This window comes from Spermophilus citellus (assembly GCF_964194105.1).
Source record: "Spermophilus citellus genome assembly, chromosome: 9".
Lineage (NCBI taxonomy): Eukaryota > Metazoa > Chordata > Mammalia > Rodentia > Sciuridae > Spermophilus > Spermophilus citellus.
In genome coordinates, this window is record NC_138191.1 from 111,385,513 (window position 1) to 111,403,352 (window position 17,840).

The 17,840-nt window shown below is 40.7% G+C and overlaps 1 protein-coding gene across 13 annotated transcripts in view; it reads left to right on the plus strand.

Moving 5' to 3' along the window:
* The window catches only part of INPP5B (inositol polyphosphate-5-phosphatase B), a 54,973-nt gene that overhangs the window by 30,875 nt on the left and 6,258 nt on the right, over positions 1–17,840 (plus strand). For 12 of the 13 annotated variants that reach the window (XM_081306610.1, XM_081306611.1, XM_081306605.1 and 9 more), the window contains 12 exons: positions 802–898; positions 3,437–3,604; positions 4,927–5,028; positions 6,191–6,305; positions 6,634–6,750; positions 7,751–7,938; positions 9,455–9,566; positions 11,407–11,516; positions 12,447–12,582; positions 14,483–14,593; positions 15,412–15,574; positions 16,535–16,770. In XM_081306610.1, the coding sequence (XP_081162736.1) occupies positions 802–898; positions 3,437–3,604; positions 4,927–5,028; positions 6,191–6,305; positions 6,634–6,750; positions 7,751–7,938; positions 9,455–9,566; positions 11,407–11,516; positions 12,447–12,582; positions 14,483–14,593; positions 15,412–15,574; positions 16,535–16,770 (1,655 nt within the window). The remainder of the gene's footprint in view (positions 1–801; positions 899–3,436; positions 3,605–4,926; positions 5,029–6,190; positions 6,306–6,633; positions 6,751–7,750; positions 7,939–9,454; positions 9,567–11,406; positions 11,517–12,446; positions 12,583–14,482; positions 14,594–15,411; positions 15,575–16,534; positions 16,771–17,840) is intronic. The other variant, XM_081306617.1, reaches the window with a different exon arrangement.

The window sequence follows — 17,840 nt, forward strand, 5'->3', positions numbered from 1 at the left end:
GGCACTTCTCATTCCCATAGCACTTGGACCCTTTCCAATTTTAGATCTCTTGACCTTTGCCTTTCTCTTCCTTGGAGCCGCAGTCTCACTTGCAGAAGAGGGTAATAAGATCACTATCTTCCATTTTATGATATGTCGGTGGCTATTAAAGTGCTTACCCTTACATGTCAGCTCATTTGATCCCTAAACCCGGATCAAAGGCAGGACAAGTCAAATTACTGAGATTAAGAGGGTGGGGCTGGGTGTGCTGGCACATGCCTGTACTTCCAGCAAATGAGGAGGCTGAGGCAGGAGGAATGGCAAGGTCTAAGCCAGACACAAAAATTTAGCGAGACCCTCAGCAATTTAGGAAGACCTGTCTCAAAGTCAAAAATAAAAAGGTCTGGGGATGAATTTCGTTGGTAAAGTGCCACTGAGTTCAATCCCCAGTACCTTTCCCCCAATAAATAAAAAAGAGAGGGTGGCTTATTCAAAGTCAAAAGATCAATAAATAATAAAGCATAAGATACAACTTGGGTTTTCAGATTTTAGAGTTTTATTCTTAGTATAAAATACCCTGTCCCCAAGAAATGGGAGTGGAGAGTAGCTAGCATGGTTAGTCAGCAGTAAAGACTTCCAGGTGAAGTCCTTTTTCTCTATCCGCCTGGTGGGACTTCACCCAGACACTGGCATGGGCCTTTCCAGTGCTTCCGAGCTCTCTGCAGACTACCTGTGATTCGTAGGCTGTCATTTGGGAAAATTGTGGTCTGGTATGTTAAAGTATATGTTTAGTGGGTTTTAATTCCTTCTCCTTCTCTTTAGGTGGTTCAAACTTCAACAATTCAAGGTTGAATGAGAAAGGTCTACTTGTGGACCAAAGCTCCAGGGGTCAGGATAAACCAGAAAGCTTGCTCCCGAGGTAATGAAGCTCTTCCTTTATTTGTATCTCTTAGGACTGAGGTTCCCCTCAGTAGAGAACCAAGACCACTACTGCATGTGATGTAAATTGGCCCAGGCAGCTGGCCTAAGACATGTCCTCAATACTGATATCCATGGAGCCCTTACTGTGTACGCCAGCATCATCCTCTTACATGGACTGTCTTTGACCTAAAGGCTAACTACTTTTCTCTGTTTGGCAGCTAAGGCAACTCAGGTGATAAAGAATTTACATGAGTCACCCAAGGTCCCAGAACTAGCAAGTGGCTGATCTAGGATTTGAAACGTGGCATTCTAACCCTCAATTGGGAATGTAGAAAATTAGAAATGTTTGATCTTTTCCCTCTCATTCTTTTAGGAGTTTCTTGATGTTGTAGATACTTCTTTCTTTTTTCCTTTTTTAATCCCCCTGCCCCTTGTGCATTAGTCTATACTCCAGTGCCCCCTACTGATCATAGCCAGAATCATCTGGTCAAGATTAAACTGGCCTTTCTTACTTATGTCAGTATTTTAATTAAGCATTTAAGAAGCAGTGAGCAGGGGCTGGGGAGATAGCTCAGTTGGTAGAGTGCTTGCCTCGCATGCACAAGGCTCCGGATTCAATCCCTAGCACCACCAAAAAAAAAAAAAAAAAAAAAAAACCAGTGAGCAATCTTGCAAATTTAATTGTAGCTAGATCTATCATTCTCACCTCATTCAAGTCATCTTGGTGTACACAGGTACATTTACATAGTCTTAGTCAGTCTATAATGATAGTAATAGTATACATGCAAAATTATTGTAGCCAGGTGTGGTGGGGCATACTTATAATCCCAGCAATTTTAAGAGGCTGAGGCAGGAGGATCCTAAGTTTGAGGCCAGCTTCGGCAACTTAATGAAACCCTGTCTCTAAAAGGGTTGTGGGGGCCAGGGTTGTGTAGCCAGGCGTGGTGGGGCATACTTGTAATCCCAGCAATTTTGAGAGGCTGAGGCAGGAGGATCCTAAGTTTGAGGCCCCTGTCTCTAAAAGGGCTGTGGGGGCCAGGGTTGTCGCTTAGTGGTAGAACACTTGTCTAGCATGTATGAGGCACTGGGTTTGGTCCCTGGCACCACATAAAAATAAAAACAAATAAAATAAAGGTATTGTGTTCATCTATAACTGAAAAAAAATTTTAAAAAAGGGCTGGGGATGTAGCTTAGTGGTAAAGTGCCCTTGGATTCAATTCCCAGTACCCCCACCCCTCAAGATTGTTTTAAGTGTCTTACATATCTTAGTTCACTAAGTAACCTTCAACAAAAATTTCTTGAGCTGTTATATAGGGTTCTATGAGGTCGATATGTCAAATTTTGCTTATGTTGCACATAATTTGTAATATAAGTACTACATAAATAATAATGAAATATATATTTTAATTGTCTTTTTATTTTGGATTATCCCTGTGGACTAGAGATGCAGAGTAAAATTATCAAATCAAGGGTTTTATCATCTTGTGACACATCAGGGTCCAAAAAGAGTACTTATTGTCAGATCTGAATCTAAGCACTCTGCCACCATCCAATGGGCCAAATCATGGGTGATGCTAGTTTTTGTTTTTCTCACTTGAAAATGAATGAATTTTCAGACCTAGTAGTGCACATCTGTAACTCCAGTACCCTGGCAGGTTGAGGTAGGAGGTTCTCAAGTACAAGTAGTCTCAGCAATTTAGTAAGACTCTGTTTCAAAGTTTAAAAAAATACATAGCTGTGTGTGGTGATACACACCTGTAATCCCAGCTGCACAGGGGGCTGAGATAGGAAGTTTGTGAGTTCAAAGCCAGCCTCAGAAACTTAGTGAGGCCCTAAGCAACTTGGTGAGACTTTGTATCTAAATAAAATAAAATAAAGGGCTGGCTGGGGATGTGGTTTAAAGGTAAAGTACCTCTGGGTCTAATCCCTGGTACCAAATTTTTAAAAAATACTAATTGAAAGGGCTGGGGATATAGCTAAGTAGTGGAGTGTCACTGGGTTCAATTCCCAGTACCACATGCAAAAATAAAAAAGAAAGAAAGGAAGAGAAAGTGAATGAAGCCAGGTACTCCTGTAATCCCAGCCACTTAGGAGGCTGAGACAGGAGGATTGCAAGTTTGAGGCCAGCCTCAGCAATTTAGCAAGAACCTGTCTCAAAATAAAAAGGACTGGGGGTGTAGCTCAGTGTTAAAGTACCCCTGAATTAATTCTTCAGTACCAAAAAGGGAGGGGAAAAAAGAAGAAAGAAAAAAAAGAAAATGAATGAATGAATTATTAGATATATCTTCAAGATCACCTTCTAGCCTAAGATTCTATGACTATATTATCAGAAGACTCTCTAGACCAGTACACTATGCAATCAACAACACATAAGTTCACTTAATTCCCCATAGAAGTAGTGTTTCTTTAGCAAATTTGGCTTCTTTAGTCTTCTGGGATTCGGATGCTAATGTGTGGAGACTTCTAGCTTCATACTCATTTATTTTGCTATGGAGAACTCATCAAAATATGAAAAAAAGTTTTTATTTTTTTCCAGACAGAATAAATCCAAGTCTGAGATCACGGACATGGTTCGCTCCTCCACTATCACAGTATCAAACAAGGCTCATATGTTATCCATGCAGAAGTTTGGACTGCGAGATACAATTGTGAAATCACATCTGATACAGAAAGAAGAGGATTATACCTATGTCCAAAACTTCAGGTAATTAATAGGGTCATAGATCGTTTTCAAAGCAAAATGATCGTTCAGTTCTCTGGAATTTAAGCACTTTCCTCCATACCCTGGATTTTGAAGCAAATAATTCTGTAGAATTTCTCCTTTCCTTTTCAATATGAGTAACTGCATTCACTCTTCATCACAGGCGTTTTTCCTGTATCTCTTCCAGGCAGGCACTGAGATAGGTATGGTACAGTGGGAGTGGCACAGCTGGCAGATAGCTACCAAAATACTTGCAGAAATAAATAGATACAGAAGAAAGAGAGATATTCTGAGTTTGTGTATCAGTCTCAGGTCTTCTATTCCTTTAGTCATTCTGAGCCTCTGAAGAAATCATTTAAAATATAGTCAGTTAGTGTTTGATAATCTTTTTTATAGGATTACCAAAAGTTAAATGAATAAAAGAGCTGGGGCTGTAGCTCCATGGTAAAACACTTGCATCACATATGTGAGGTACTGGGTTCCATCCTCAGCACCACATAGAAATAAAGTTACTGTGTGTTCATCTACAACTAAAAAATATATATATTTAAAAAATTTTATTAGTTATTGATGGGCCTTTATTTATTTGTTTGTTTATATGTGATGCTGAGAATTGAACCCAGTGTCTCACTCAGGCTAGCAAGCACTCTGCCACTGAGCCACAACCCCAGCCCCTACAACTAAATAAATGTAAAAGTGTGACTGTACATATGGTGTGATGTGCTACATCATGTACAACCATAGAAACATAAAGTTGTGCTGCAGTTGTGGACAATGAATCAAAATACATTCTGCTGTCACGTATACCTGATAAAAATAAATTTAAAAAATAAAAACAAGAAATTATTTTAAAAAAGTTAAATGAATAAAGGTTGCAGGATTCTGCTGGATCTTTAATGGGATTACAAGTCAAAATAACATTGTTTCTAGAGATAGAAATAGTTAGTTATCGTAAAGTAATAACCTTCTGAGCACTGGTGTTGTTTCCTTGCCAAAAGTAACTTCCAAGGCATTTCTCACTTAAGTAGCATACACAGGGTAAGCAATCGTTTTGTGGATGATGGCTCCGTAGTGGCTGTTGAAAGGAAATAAGAATGTTCAGGGTGGGTCTGTGTTGTGTGAAGTCTTTATCACAAAAGCAACAGGCATCATGGAGTTTGCTAGTCATCCTTGATGCCATAGTCACTGGTCCTGGTTAAATATGACATTTCTATGTCTTAAAATGCCACTGTGTAGAGACTGAAACTAGGTAAAATCAGCATAAATGCTTTTCCCAGTCTCTCCTCAGTGCTTCCAGGTCACTGATCAATTCTCTTTGATGACAGGTTTTTTGTGGGAACTTACAATGTGAATGGACAGTCCCCTAAAGAATGCCTCCGCCCTTGGCTGAGCCACGGTATCCAGGCCCCAGATGTGTACTGTGTAGGGTGAGTGCTTCTCTCCTAGATGTCTCTTCTTTCCTCAGAATGTATGTACAGCTGTGGCCATGGGGACTTGGACATGTAGCTGAGTCTTCAGGACAGTGAAGGAATTGAAAACTGAGTGCTCGTTTAATGGCTGCTTCTCTGCTTGATGTTCTTCTCTTGGTACACAAAGGTCCAGCAAAGTGCTGTGCATGGCATTGAAATGCTCATATTTGATTTTTAGTGTAGATTTCTGTTAAAATCAGTGCATCCTGAACTGAATTTCATTACTTAGGCATTCAACACCCATTTGGTCACAAAACAAAAATACCTTTTGCCAGGGAAGGAAACTAAGTCTCATAGATTAGGGGTTTTTTTGGTTTTTTTTTGATATTGGGGATTGAACTCAGGGGTACTGGACCACTGAGCCACGTCCCCAGCCCTATTTTGTATTTTACTTAGAGACAGGGTCTCACTGAGTTGCTTAGTGCATTGCAGTTGCTGAGGAATTCTCCTGTCATAGCCTCCCAAGCTGCTGGGATGACAGGCATGTGCCACTGTGTGCTACTTTTTTTTTCTTTTTTAAGTACTGGGGATTAAATCCAGGAGTCCTCCACCACTGAGCTACATTCTTGGCCCTTTCTTTTTCTTTTTTTGAGACAGAATCTCACTTAGTTACCCAGACTGGCCTTGCCCTTGAGATTCTCCTGCCTCAGCCTCCTATATATTTGGGATTACAGGTTTGCACTTATGCACTCAAATAGTCATTTATTTTTTTTCCCTTTCTCTTCTCTCATCACTGTACTGGGTACTGTTAGTGGGGAGTGGCATCAAAGGAAGCTGTTTTGTATATTGGAAAAAAGTAGAATTTGGAGTTCACATAGACCTAGGTTTGAATCCCAGTTTGCCGCTTGGGCTTGTGTGAACTAGTGATTGCAGATATAAAATGGGCATGCTGCTAAACTACTTCGTAGTCTGGGTCATGAAGAGGAAATGGGCTGATGTTTGCAAAAGTACCTGGTAAATTCCATGGTGTTTAGTTCTTTGGCTCCAAGTGTATATCTTTCTTCCCTCCTGAAGGTCCTGCAGTTCAGCTTAGACAGCTAGTACTTATGCACGTAAATCAATTCAAGAATGTATTATTTGCATATTGCATTTCTCTATTAACTTGTTGCTTCTCCAATAGATTCCAGGAACTCGACTTGAGTAAGGAAGCCTTTTTCTTTCATGATACCCCAAAGGAAGAAGAATGGTTTAAAGCTGTGTCAGAGGGTCTTCATCCAGATGCCAAATATGCAAAGGTAAGAAAGGAGTCAGGGACCTTTTACTTTTATGTTACTGCACATAGGGAAAGTCTAAGATAATTTTTCACCCTTTCATCATCTTTATTGTAAGCCAGTCATAATTATGCTGCTGTTTTCAGTTCCAGGGCCTCCAAGGGGTACCTCTGGGTGGGAAAGACACAGGGCTTTGGTGCTTGCAAGCTCTTCCTGTTATCATGTAGCATGCCTTGTGTTCTGACATGAAGAAGGAGATATATTCTCAGTCAGCTTTGAGACCCCTTTTCCTTTGGGATATTTATACCTGTTTGCACCTTCTATCTTATGTCATGACTGGGATATTCTTCAGGTGAAGCTTATCCGACTGGTTGGGATTATGCTGCTGTTGTATGTCAAACAAGAACATGCAGCGCATATCTCAGAAGTGGAAGCTGAGACTGTTGGGACGGGAATCATGGGAAGGATGGTAAGTTTGGGGTTGTTGTGTCTGACATATAAGGGCCTTGGCCCCTAAAGTTTTAACTCAGCATCTCGAGATGCAGCGACCACATGTGTCCTACTTTGAGAGTGTCAGTGTTGCAAGCTGAGTTTACCCTCAAGCAAGGCTGGATTGAGCAGACTGTTTAGAGATCATATGGTAGGGGGCTAGAGGTGTAGCTCAGTGGTAGAGCACTTGCCTGGCATGTGTGAGGCACTGGGTTTGATCCTCAGCACCACATAAAAATAAATAAATAAAATAAAGGTATTGTGTCCAACTACAACTAAAATAAATAAATAAATATGTATATATGTATATATGTGTATATATATGTGTGTGGATATATATATATAAATTTTTTTTTTAAAGGGGGCTGGAGTTGTAGTTCAGTGGAAGAGTATTTGCCTTAGCATGTGTGAGACCCTGGGTTCAGTTCTCAGCATCACATATAAATAAATAAATTAAAGGTCCATCCACAACTAACAAATATTAAAAAAGAAAGAAAGAAAGAAATCATATAGTAGTAAATTGTTGGCTGATTTTCTTGAATAGCACTCATCTGTATTTACTCAATGCTAGAGCTTCTGGTTGATCCTGCCATTTAACCCATGAAGTATGGTACAGAAATTACATTGGGTTACCAAGGAAGACTAAGGTGCTGATATTAGGTTTGCAGTTTCCTTCTCTTCTTGAGGGTACTAGAGTCCTGTTCTTAGGTTCTCCTGCAGAGCTGAACCCCATGTGATAAAGGGAGAGCCTGTGGCTCACCTGTGATAAGAGAATAGAACACTCAGTTGAGAGAGCCAGGCTCTGAGCTCTGCTCCCACTGACTGGCTCGTTATTTTGCCTTCATGGAGTTGTTTTCAATAGAATAACCTCACAGGGTCATTATGAAAATGATTTAAGAAAAAAAAATTTGAAAGTTTGTGGCTTGAAATGACTAACACAATTAAGTTGTGAATTGGATTTTGGGGCATCCTTTTAATAGGGTAACAAAGGAGGCGTGGCGATCAGGTTCCAGCTGCACAATACCAGCATCTGCGTTGTGAATTCTCACTTGGCAGCCCACACAGAAGAGTATGAAAGGAGGAACCAAGACTATAAAGACATTTGTTCTCGAATGCAGTTTTGTCAGGTGGACCCAAGTCTCCCTCCTCTCACCATCAACAAGCATGAGTGAGTCTGGGCTTCTCCAAATAGTTGTCATGTGTGATGTTTAGAGTTGTGGGCTGTGTCTTACTGGGGAGATGACTGCTGGAGTGGGGGTATCTGTCTGCCAGCTCTTGGCTACTTGTAGATTATATCTCTTGGAAGTTTTTAGTTTCCTGATTACCATCTGACAGACCCCTAGAATTATGCTCAAGCATCATTTGTCCAAGGACAAGTATAATATTTAGTCAGTGTGGATCTTCCTTGACCTGACACTGTGAAGAGAGCAACCAAAGAGCAAGCATCTCAAACAGTGTTTAGAAGTGTGTTTTAGGATTTGCTGTCTATTGTTTCCAGATCATGGTAAACGAGAGTTGGACCACACTTGTTCGCCTCCCACAACTTTTTCCTCTTGGTTCAGCTTTACAAAGCTGTAGTTGCAGCTGCTTTGAGCATCTTGTGTTCGTTTTTTGCTCATTATCCTTATTGTGTTTATATCTACAACTTGCTGTTTGTCTGAATTCAAAACCTTAGAATTTCAGACTTTATGGTAACAGTGGAAGCCTGTGCCACTTCTTTGACAAAGACAAAGAAGCTACTGGGGCCTTGGTGCCTGCCATAGAATAAGCAGAGTCACACCTCTCACCTTATGGCAGTGGAGCTGTCCCTAGCTTGTGGGTGTTCTAGATACTAACAGGATGGCTTTTCTCCTCCAGGGCCTCTCCTGAGACCCCCAGCAGGGAGAATGTCTTACAGCTGAGCTCCTCACATTCTTGAACCACAGCATCCTAGTTTGTGAGAATGCAGCTCGAGTTTCTGTGGTCTGCTCTTAGCATGTAGATGCATTTATTTGGATGTGTGTACACTGCTGCGCAGATTCTCTATGACATGCTTGTTGGCTTCAGATAGAATAATATTGGATTTCATGAGATGTGTGATATCATCAGGGATCCTTCGGTTTGCTTTTTCCCAAAGCAGCAGATACAATAAACCACCTGTCACCCTGTGTCCAGGAGTACAGAATGAGCCAATCAGTAATGTGGTGCTAAGATCCAAGCTCCTGTCTAAAGATTGAGCTTTGTTTCAGAGGAGTTCAATCTAGAAGCAAAGGCTGAGAGTATGTTTTGTGGACTGGGATGCAACGTAGAGGCAGAGGTGGCATGAAGGCATAGTCTGGTTTGGAGGTCTCTAGGTGATTGGCATGACTCAATTTTTTATCTTTTTTTTCCCCACTTCTCAGCAAAGGAGTGAATTTTTATCTTGCTTTTAGATCTCATTAGACTGTCTTTCTAATTATCTAAGAATAAAATAGTCAAGGAGAACTCAAGGCTGTTTAAAATGAACTTGGATCAAGATAATTGAGTAGGCAGCATGTTAGACATGGTATTGGATGTGAGGGCAAGAGAGAAAAGTTTTGGAACAGCTAAGTCGCTTCCCCACCCAACTCCCAAGAGGCTGGGCCTCAGGGGCCTTATGTCAGAAGCACCCTGGAGAGGATAAAGTCCCTCCTAAACTCTGTTACCTTTGTGCTCTGTTCTCACAGTGTGATCTTGTGGCTGGGGGATCTCAACTACAGAATAGAAGAACTGGATGTGGAAAAAGTGAAAAAACTCATCGAAGAGAAGGCCTTTCAAACCCTGTATGCATATGATCAGGTACAGATGGCCACCTATGTCCTCTTCAGGCATCTGCTCCCCACTGTAAGGGCACAGGAAAGCTCAGTTTCCCAACCCTTGGCTTTTCCTTCTATTTTGGAAGGTGGTCCTGAGGTCCTGATGTTGTCCAGCCATTTCTTTGTTTCATCTGCGCTTCTCTATTCAGAAATGTTTTCCCCATCAACTCTTCCCTCTAGGCACCTTGTCTCCTTTGGGAACAAAAGCATGTTCTCTTCCATTCATTCAAGAGGTCTGAAGTTGACACGGAAGGGTCCAACTTCTATAAAGAAAGTATTTTGTATCTTTAAGATGATTCAGTAATTTTTTAGAAGGAGCCTCCTACTCCCTATATCCTTCTCCTTACCAGACTTCTCCAGTGTGAATGACAGCTCTAAGGGCCTTCCTGCACCTTCTCCAGGAGCCAGTTCTGTAACCTCTTCTCCATCATCATTGGACTTAGCATTTCTTTCTCAGAGCATTAGTCATTTCTCAGGACAAGAGAAGTCTGTTTCTCTCCGCTTTCTTCTGGCTACTCCTGTTTATTGGTCAGAGTTCAAAGTTCTTTTTCTTTTTTCGTCTCCTGAGTCCCCATCTTTTAATAATCACTAAGGTTATTATCATTAATCTAAATCTTTCTATTATCTCTTTCTTCTGCAGTACAGATTTATCAAAGGAAAAGAACCAACTCTGAAATGTCTTTCCTTTTTTTATCGACTCATTTTTTTTTCCCCCCTCTCCAGCTCTTTTCCTGGGTAAATTACTTTTATTCTACTTAATCTCCATGTCAGCATTCACCCAGTTTGTTCCCTATCTGTCTGTTTGTTTCTCTCTGTGTTCTGGACTGAGACATTCCAGTTTTCCCTATAATTTGATACCCATTTCCACTCGACTTCTATTCTTTCCTGAAGTAGTATCACCCATTTTGTGTGTTATCTGCCTGCAGATGCTTTACAGTCTATCTGTACTGTTCAAGAACCATGAGCTTGCCTTTACACCTAGAGTTTTCTTATTTCCTATTGCTTTTTATTTAATAATGTTTTGTTGTTGTTGTTGTTGTCGATGGACCTTGATTTTATTTATTTATATGTGGTGCTGAGAATCGAACCCAGTGCCTCACACATGCCAGGCAAGCGCTCTACCACTGAGCTACAACCCCAGCCCTAATAGTGTTTTGAAAGAATAATACTGTCAGGAAGTGGTGGTCGACCCTGACCCCCACGTTAGAGCTGACAGTTCCCCCACCAGTCCATGCAGTACCAAGCTTATTGTTCCAGGAAGAGGCAGGAGCACATGTAGTTTTTATCTCTTCTGAGTGTGATCCAAAAGAGGTCCTAGAATTAATACAACAGGAATGATGCTATTTTCAAAATGTGTTAGGCACTGTTTTAGATTGACAGTTGATCTTTCTAATGACCCTATAAAGTAGGGTCTATTACAAACCCAAAATTTACAGATGGGGAACCAAGGCACAGAGCTTCTCCCAGTTCACGTACCACAGTTTTATCTCTGTATAATTGGAGCCACTGTACTGCACAGATAAGTGTTTGATACTTGGGAGAGAAAAACTATGCTAAGTGGTCCCTTGTCTTCTTAAGGACATCTTGGGAAGGTGGTACTCATGCCCCTTGGATGCGGGTTTGCTCTTATAAAAGATCCTTAAAAACCGTATATGAGGTGCATGGTCAGCTTGCTTCTATTCAAAAATCTTACAAAATGTAGTTATCTTACGGGGCCTTTTCCTTTGAGGTACGGCTTAGATTCCAAATTGATTTCCTCTTTACTGATTCAAGGTTTGACTCTTTATTCTGAGGCTATTTTTTTCTCCCATCCTTTTATGTAGCTGAAAATTCAAGTTGCTGCAAAGACTGTCTTCGAAGGCTTCACAGAGGGTGAGCTCACGTTCCAACCTACCTATAAGTATGACACCGGTTCCGATGACTGGGACACCAGGTAGGTCAGGGGTAAATTTAGTGGATTTAACAAATGGAAACCTGGGAATTCTGGGAAGCACTTGCCCTCATGGACTTAAGAAGGACATAAATTTCCTCTCTTTCCCCATGTTTTCCACTCTGGTCAAACATTTTCTGTCAGTATCTGTTGATGAAGCAGCCAGCCTTCCCAAATATTTTCTTTTAACTGTCATAAGCTTTGCTCCATAATAAGTCTTTTTTTTTTTTTTTAATATTTTTATCTGGTGTTGAGGATCAAACCCAGTGCCGCACACATGCTAGGCAAGTGCTCTACCTCTGAGCCGCAACCCCAACCCCATAATGTCTTGATACTGATTTACTTTTCAGCTGAGCTTAGGGTGATGAGATGACTCCAAGTAAGCTTGTTCTTGGTCATTACACAGTATTTAGAATCTTTTTATTAGTGTTTACTGTGTGCCACACACTATTTGAGACACGTTATTATCTCATTTAATCATCTCAACAACCTGTTGAGGTAGGTATTATATGAGATTGGGGTTGAGGCATAGAGAAATCAAAAAGCCTACCAAACAGGCAAGTGGTGGAGGCAGGACTTGAACCCAGGCAGTAGGAGTTCAGCCTGTCCCCTTAACCATCGTCCTTGAAGGTTAGGCCTACTCTCGTATCACCTTTTTACACTCTCCTAATCCTCACAGGAGGATGAAGAGCAGAGAATCAGTCTGAACTGTGTTGGACTTTGAGCTTTCATAATTGCTTTGGATAATAACCCTGTTATTTGGATACATGTTATTTCTTGGTGGGCCCAACTTGTTCTGCTGTCTTAGATCACTAGGCCACATAGATACAAAGTCTTTGCCTCATTGTTTCCTGCCTGAGCCAGAGCACTAGCCAGGCAGTGGAACCTACTGTAGTTGCTGTGAGTTTCCCCAGCGTGGACTTTGCATTTCAGTGAGAAGTGTCGTGCTCCTGCCTGGTGTGACCGAGTCCTCTGGAAAGGGAAGAACATCATTCAGCTGAGTTACCAGAGCCACATGGCCCTGAAAACCAGTGACCACAAGCCTGTCAGCTCTGTATTTGACATTGGGGTAGGTGGGCAGTTGATGCCTGTTATAATCTTTCTGTAGGGAATTTGTTTTCACATCAGGATTATGTTTTGTCTTTTTGTTCTCTACCACCACCCTTAATATGAGGATGTGCCTTTTAAAATTTGTCTTAGTTTAATAATTGTTTTGGTATCATTCTGTGTATGTCCACATACTTGGAAGATTTGCTTTTTGGACTGTATTATTCCAGACCTTTCTTTATTCATTTACAAATGAGTCTATCAGGATATTTTTATTTTTCTCTTTCTTTTGGGAAAAGAGTTCACATTGTACATATTGTTCTGAGAACATCTCCCCCATATATCTTAAGACAATCTTTCCATATCAGTACAAGCAGAGCTACCTCATCATTTTAAAGGTTGAAAACTATTCCATAGTGTAGGTGAACCATAATGCATCAATGATCATTTAAGTTGTTGCCAAAGCTTTGCTGTTATATGCAGTGCTGTAGTGAACATCCTTCACATATATTTTTGTGTATGTGTGAGTATTTCTATAGAAGGAAATGACATTAGAAAATTATATTTTATTAGAAAATTGTATTTTAGCTGGGCACAGTGGAATGTGCCTATAGTCACAGCTACTTGGGAGGCTAAGGCAGGAGGATTGCTTGAGCCCAGGGGTTCAAGGCCAGCATGGACATAAGACCCCCATCTCGAAAGAGAAAAAAATTTGTGTTTTTAAAATTTTATTTTATTTATTTATACACCCTAGGGACTGAACCTAGGGGCACTTTACCACTGAACTACATCCCCATCCCTTTTTATTTTTTGAGAGAGGGTCTCTCTGTAAGTTGCTGAGAGTCCCACTAAGTTGCTATGGCTGGTTTCAAACTTGTGATCCTCCTTCCTCAGCCTTCCAAGTTGCTGAGATTGCAGGTATGTAGCACCATGCCCAGCTCAAACATGTTTTCATTTCATAGAAATATCTATTGATATTTCTCCATCAGTGACTTCTGAGATGCTTTTATTACCAATTTTCAAGGTATGGACAGAAGCATATCAAAATCTATGAGGTTGTGTATAGTTTGAGAAAAGTCAATATTATAATTAATTGTTACTGGAAAATGAAAAAAAAAATTATAATTCAAAATGCAGAAGAAAGAGCCTGACAAAAATCTTCCTGGCTGATAGAGCATGGGTTTAAAAAAGCCTGAGAGGGCTGGGATTGTGGCTCAGTGGCAGAGCGCTCGCCTCGCACAGGCGGGACCCAGGTTTGATCCTCAGCACCACATAAAAATAAAGGCATTGTGTTGTGTCCATCTACACCTAAAACATAAATAAATATTAAAAAAAAAAAAAAAAAAAAGCCTGAGAAACACTGCTTTAAATCAGAGCTCTAGAAAAGTTTCCCACTGCTAGCCTGAGGGTGGCAGCAAGCAACATAGACCTAGGCACTGAACCTCTTTCCGCCAGGGGCCAGATGTGACAGGATTAGCTGCCAATTAATTAGCTTTTACTCCTGTGTTTTCTTTTTGCTATTCAGGAAGCAGGTGACTTTTTACCACAGCTTAAGGATCCTTCTAAGACTATTGCTAATTAGGTTCTTTGTTTTTTTTTTTTTTTTTTTTTTTTTTTTTAAAGAGAGAGTGAGAGAGGAGAGAGAGTGAGAGAGAGAGAGAATTTTTAATATTTATTTTTTAGTTCTCGGCGGACACAACATCTTTGTTGGTATGTGGTGCTGAGGATCGAACCCGGGCCGCACACATGCCAGGCGAGCGCGCTACCGCTTGAGCCACATCCCCAGCCCCCGGTTCTTTGTTAATGAACTAAATTTATTTAGTTATCTACTGCTGTTTCTCAATGCTGTGAATGCCCTCTATACCAAAAAAGAGGAAGTGGGTAGAAGCCTTGGTACTTAGTTTCTGATGTTTCCCTTCTAGGTGAAGGTCATAAATGAAGAACTGTACCGGAAGACTCTGGAGGAAATTGTTCGCTCCCTGGATAAGATGGAAAATGCCAACATTCCGTCTGTCTCTCTCTCTAAGCGAGAGGTAGGAAAGACATGTTAAGAATATTAGTAATGGGCTTTTCTATTGCTAGTACTTGAACCTCCCTTTTCTACTAAAGCTTAGAATTTCTGGAGGCTGTTAGACTCTAGACTTCCTGGAGAGGCTGTTTCTAGATAAAGCAAGGCCGATGATGCTAGTGAGAAGAGAGAGGTTGTTGGCTTAGGATATATTCATGTCCTCATCTTCTAAAGCAGAAGATGATCCCAAATGTGCGTTGTTTGATTTTAGAATAACTCATGTGTGTTCTTGCAATGGAATTGTCTTTCTACTGATGCTTTAAGATTAAATCAATTCTGAATTTTTTTTGTTTTTGCATAGAAAAGTGATGGGCAGTAGGGAAGTCCAATTAGATCTAAAGGTTTTTCATGAAAAGACTGCAGCATAGGTCTTTCAAAGTTGACCAAACCACACAATCAAATGGAGGCTATGGTAAAGGTATGTTTAATGCTATAGATGTCCACCTACTTAGAAGGGTGAACTTGAGCTTCATATTAATGGGTGGAATTTTTGAAGCATATTTTGGAAATGGTTATGGATATAGAAGATATAACTTTGATTCATTTGGGAAGTTTACATGTAAATTTACATGTACAACCTTGAGATTTTAGAGTTTTGGGTTAAACACAAATAACTGATCTTTAGTGGTAGCTATGTCTTCTGAGGGAAATACCTAATGCAGAGACATTGAAAAGAGATGGTCCTTTATTTTCTTCCCAGGGTAAGGATTGTGTAGTTGGGTTGGCCAGGCAGGTGGCCAGGGAGAGGGCACTGGTTCTGACTTGTTGGGTGCTTGTTCTCAGTTCTGTTTTCAGAATGTGAAATACATGCAATTGCAAGTAGAGTCCTTTACAATTCATAATGGACAAGTACCCTGTCAGTTTGAATTCATCAACAAGCCTGGGGAACACTCTTTCTGTAAGCAGTGGCTGAATGCCAACCCCAACAAAGGATTCCTCCTGCCAGGTAAAGTTTCTCTTCTAGGTTCCTGGTTTTTGGTTTGGGGAATGTCCTACCCTATTTTTGCTCATTTTCCTAAAATAAGCTTTCTGCTTCTGAGTGAAAATTTTATTTTAAACCCAATACCTGAACTCATCCATAAATAAAATATAAAATGACAAGGAGCATGTGTTCAGTTTTAAAAATATTTTCAGCCAGGCACATGTTTCATAATTTCTTTTTTTTTTTTTAGAGAGAATTTTTTAATATTTATTTTTCAGTTTTCAGTGGACACAACATCTTTATTTTATTTTTATGTGGTGCTGAGGATCGAACCCAGTGCCCTGCGCATGCCAGGCAAGCGCTTTACAGCTTGAACCATATCCCCAGCCCCAATGTTTCATAATTTCTCAGAGTAGACATTGGATTACTGTAAAGAAGGTGCTGCTGCCAAGGAGCCGTTTCCCCTGTCTGTCTTGGTGTCATTAACTCCCAGTGATCTGCTCTCAAGGAGAAAGATAATGGGGTAGTAATCCAGAAATTTATTCTGGTTCTCAAATGACTTCTCCTTTGCACCCTGCAAGTGGCTGGGATTTTAAGAAAGATTAAGGGTGCTTTGTGGACAATTCATAGGCTGATAACTGCATCACATTTCTACTGGATCAGGTGTCTTCATCTTAGCTGACTCAGGGAAGGTTCTTTTATTCATGCCTTCTTGTTGATTTATAGGTGTTATTCAGTACTTGAGTTTTTTAGCATTTGTCTATTCAAATTCTTTTGTTTGTTGTTTTCGTATTTCCAGTTGGACTATGAACTTCTATTCTAGTGTCTCCTGAGTTCTGAGCACATATTTACTGGTTGTTGGTTGATACCTTTTATTTTGTTTTCCTAATTCTTTATGCCTTACTCTTTTCTCCCTATCTCTCCCCACCCTTTCCTCTTGGCCTTTCCTTAGCCAACATTATTCTTTTTTCAATATTTCTGCAGATTCTGATATTGAGATTGAGTTGGAGCTCTTTGTAAATAAGACCACAGCTACAAAACTCAACTCAGGTGAAGACAAAATTGAGGACATTCTGGTTTTGCACTTGGAAGGGGGAAAAGATTACTTTTTGTCTGTGTCTGGGAACTACCTGCCCAGCTGTTTCGGGTCCCCCATTCATACACTGTGCTACATGAGGGAGCCAATCTTGGACCTGCCATTGGAAACTGTTAGTGAGCTGGTGAGTAACATGCTACAAGGAAACATCTAGAACTGTGGTGCAGCCAAGCCAAACAGGGTGTTCCAATGCCCACTTGCCTAGGGAATTAAGACTTCTTCAGCCTTCTGGAGCTTGCTTAGTGTGTCAGTTACATATTTTTGTGCATCAAGCCACCCCAAAATTAAAACAACAGTGAGTCATTGGTTTTTCTCCTGGTCTTGCCTAGACTCGCCTGGCCATCTTAATCAGGAGGCACCTGTGATGGTCAGAGGGTTGGCTGCTAATGTGGCCTCCCTCCCAGGTCTTGGTGTTGGCTGCTCTCTGGGCCCCTCTCTCCACATGGCCTCTCGTCATTCAGTGGGCTAACTCAGGCTTCTACACATGGTGACCAAAGCACGAGAGCAGAAGGTATAAGGGGTTTGGTGGTATTAGCTGCAAACTCACATAGTACCAATTCTGCCATATTTTATGGGCCAGAGCAAGATGTGAAGCCAGCCCAGATTCGAGGGGCAGGGAAAGACTCCATCTCTTGATGGGAAAAGCTGCAAAATGTGGCTGTGTTTTTGAGTTTTTTACATCTAGGAGATTTCTCAGTCTATTCAGGCTACTCTAACAGAACACCCTAGAATGGGTGGCCTGTCAACAACAGAAATTTACATCTTACATTCTGGAAGCTGAGAGGTCCAAAAATAAAGACACCGACAGATTTTGTGTTTGGTGAAGGCCACTTCCTGATTCATAGAGAGCCATCTTCTCATGGAGTCCTCACATGGCACAGGATGTGAGGGAGATTTCTCAGATCTCCTGTAGGACACTAATCCCCTTCATAGCCACACAGTCCCAAATACTTAACCACAATCCCAAATCCTACCTCCAAATATGATCACATTGGTGATTAGGATTCAACATATGAATTGGGGGTAGGGGTTAAACATTCAGTATTTAACAGTATATTAGAGAAATAAATCCTAAGATAATGGAAGTTCCCTGACCCATGATCTTATTCATTTTTAAAAAAATCATTACCTGGTAGATTAGCATCCTAAACTAAATTTGCTGAGATCTAAAAGGCTCTTATGGAGAGAATTCTA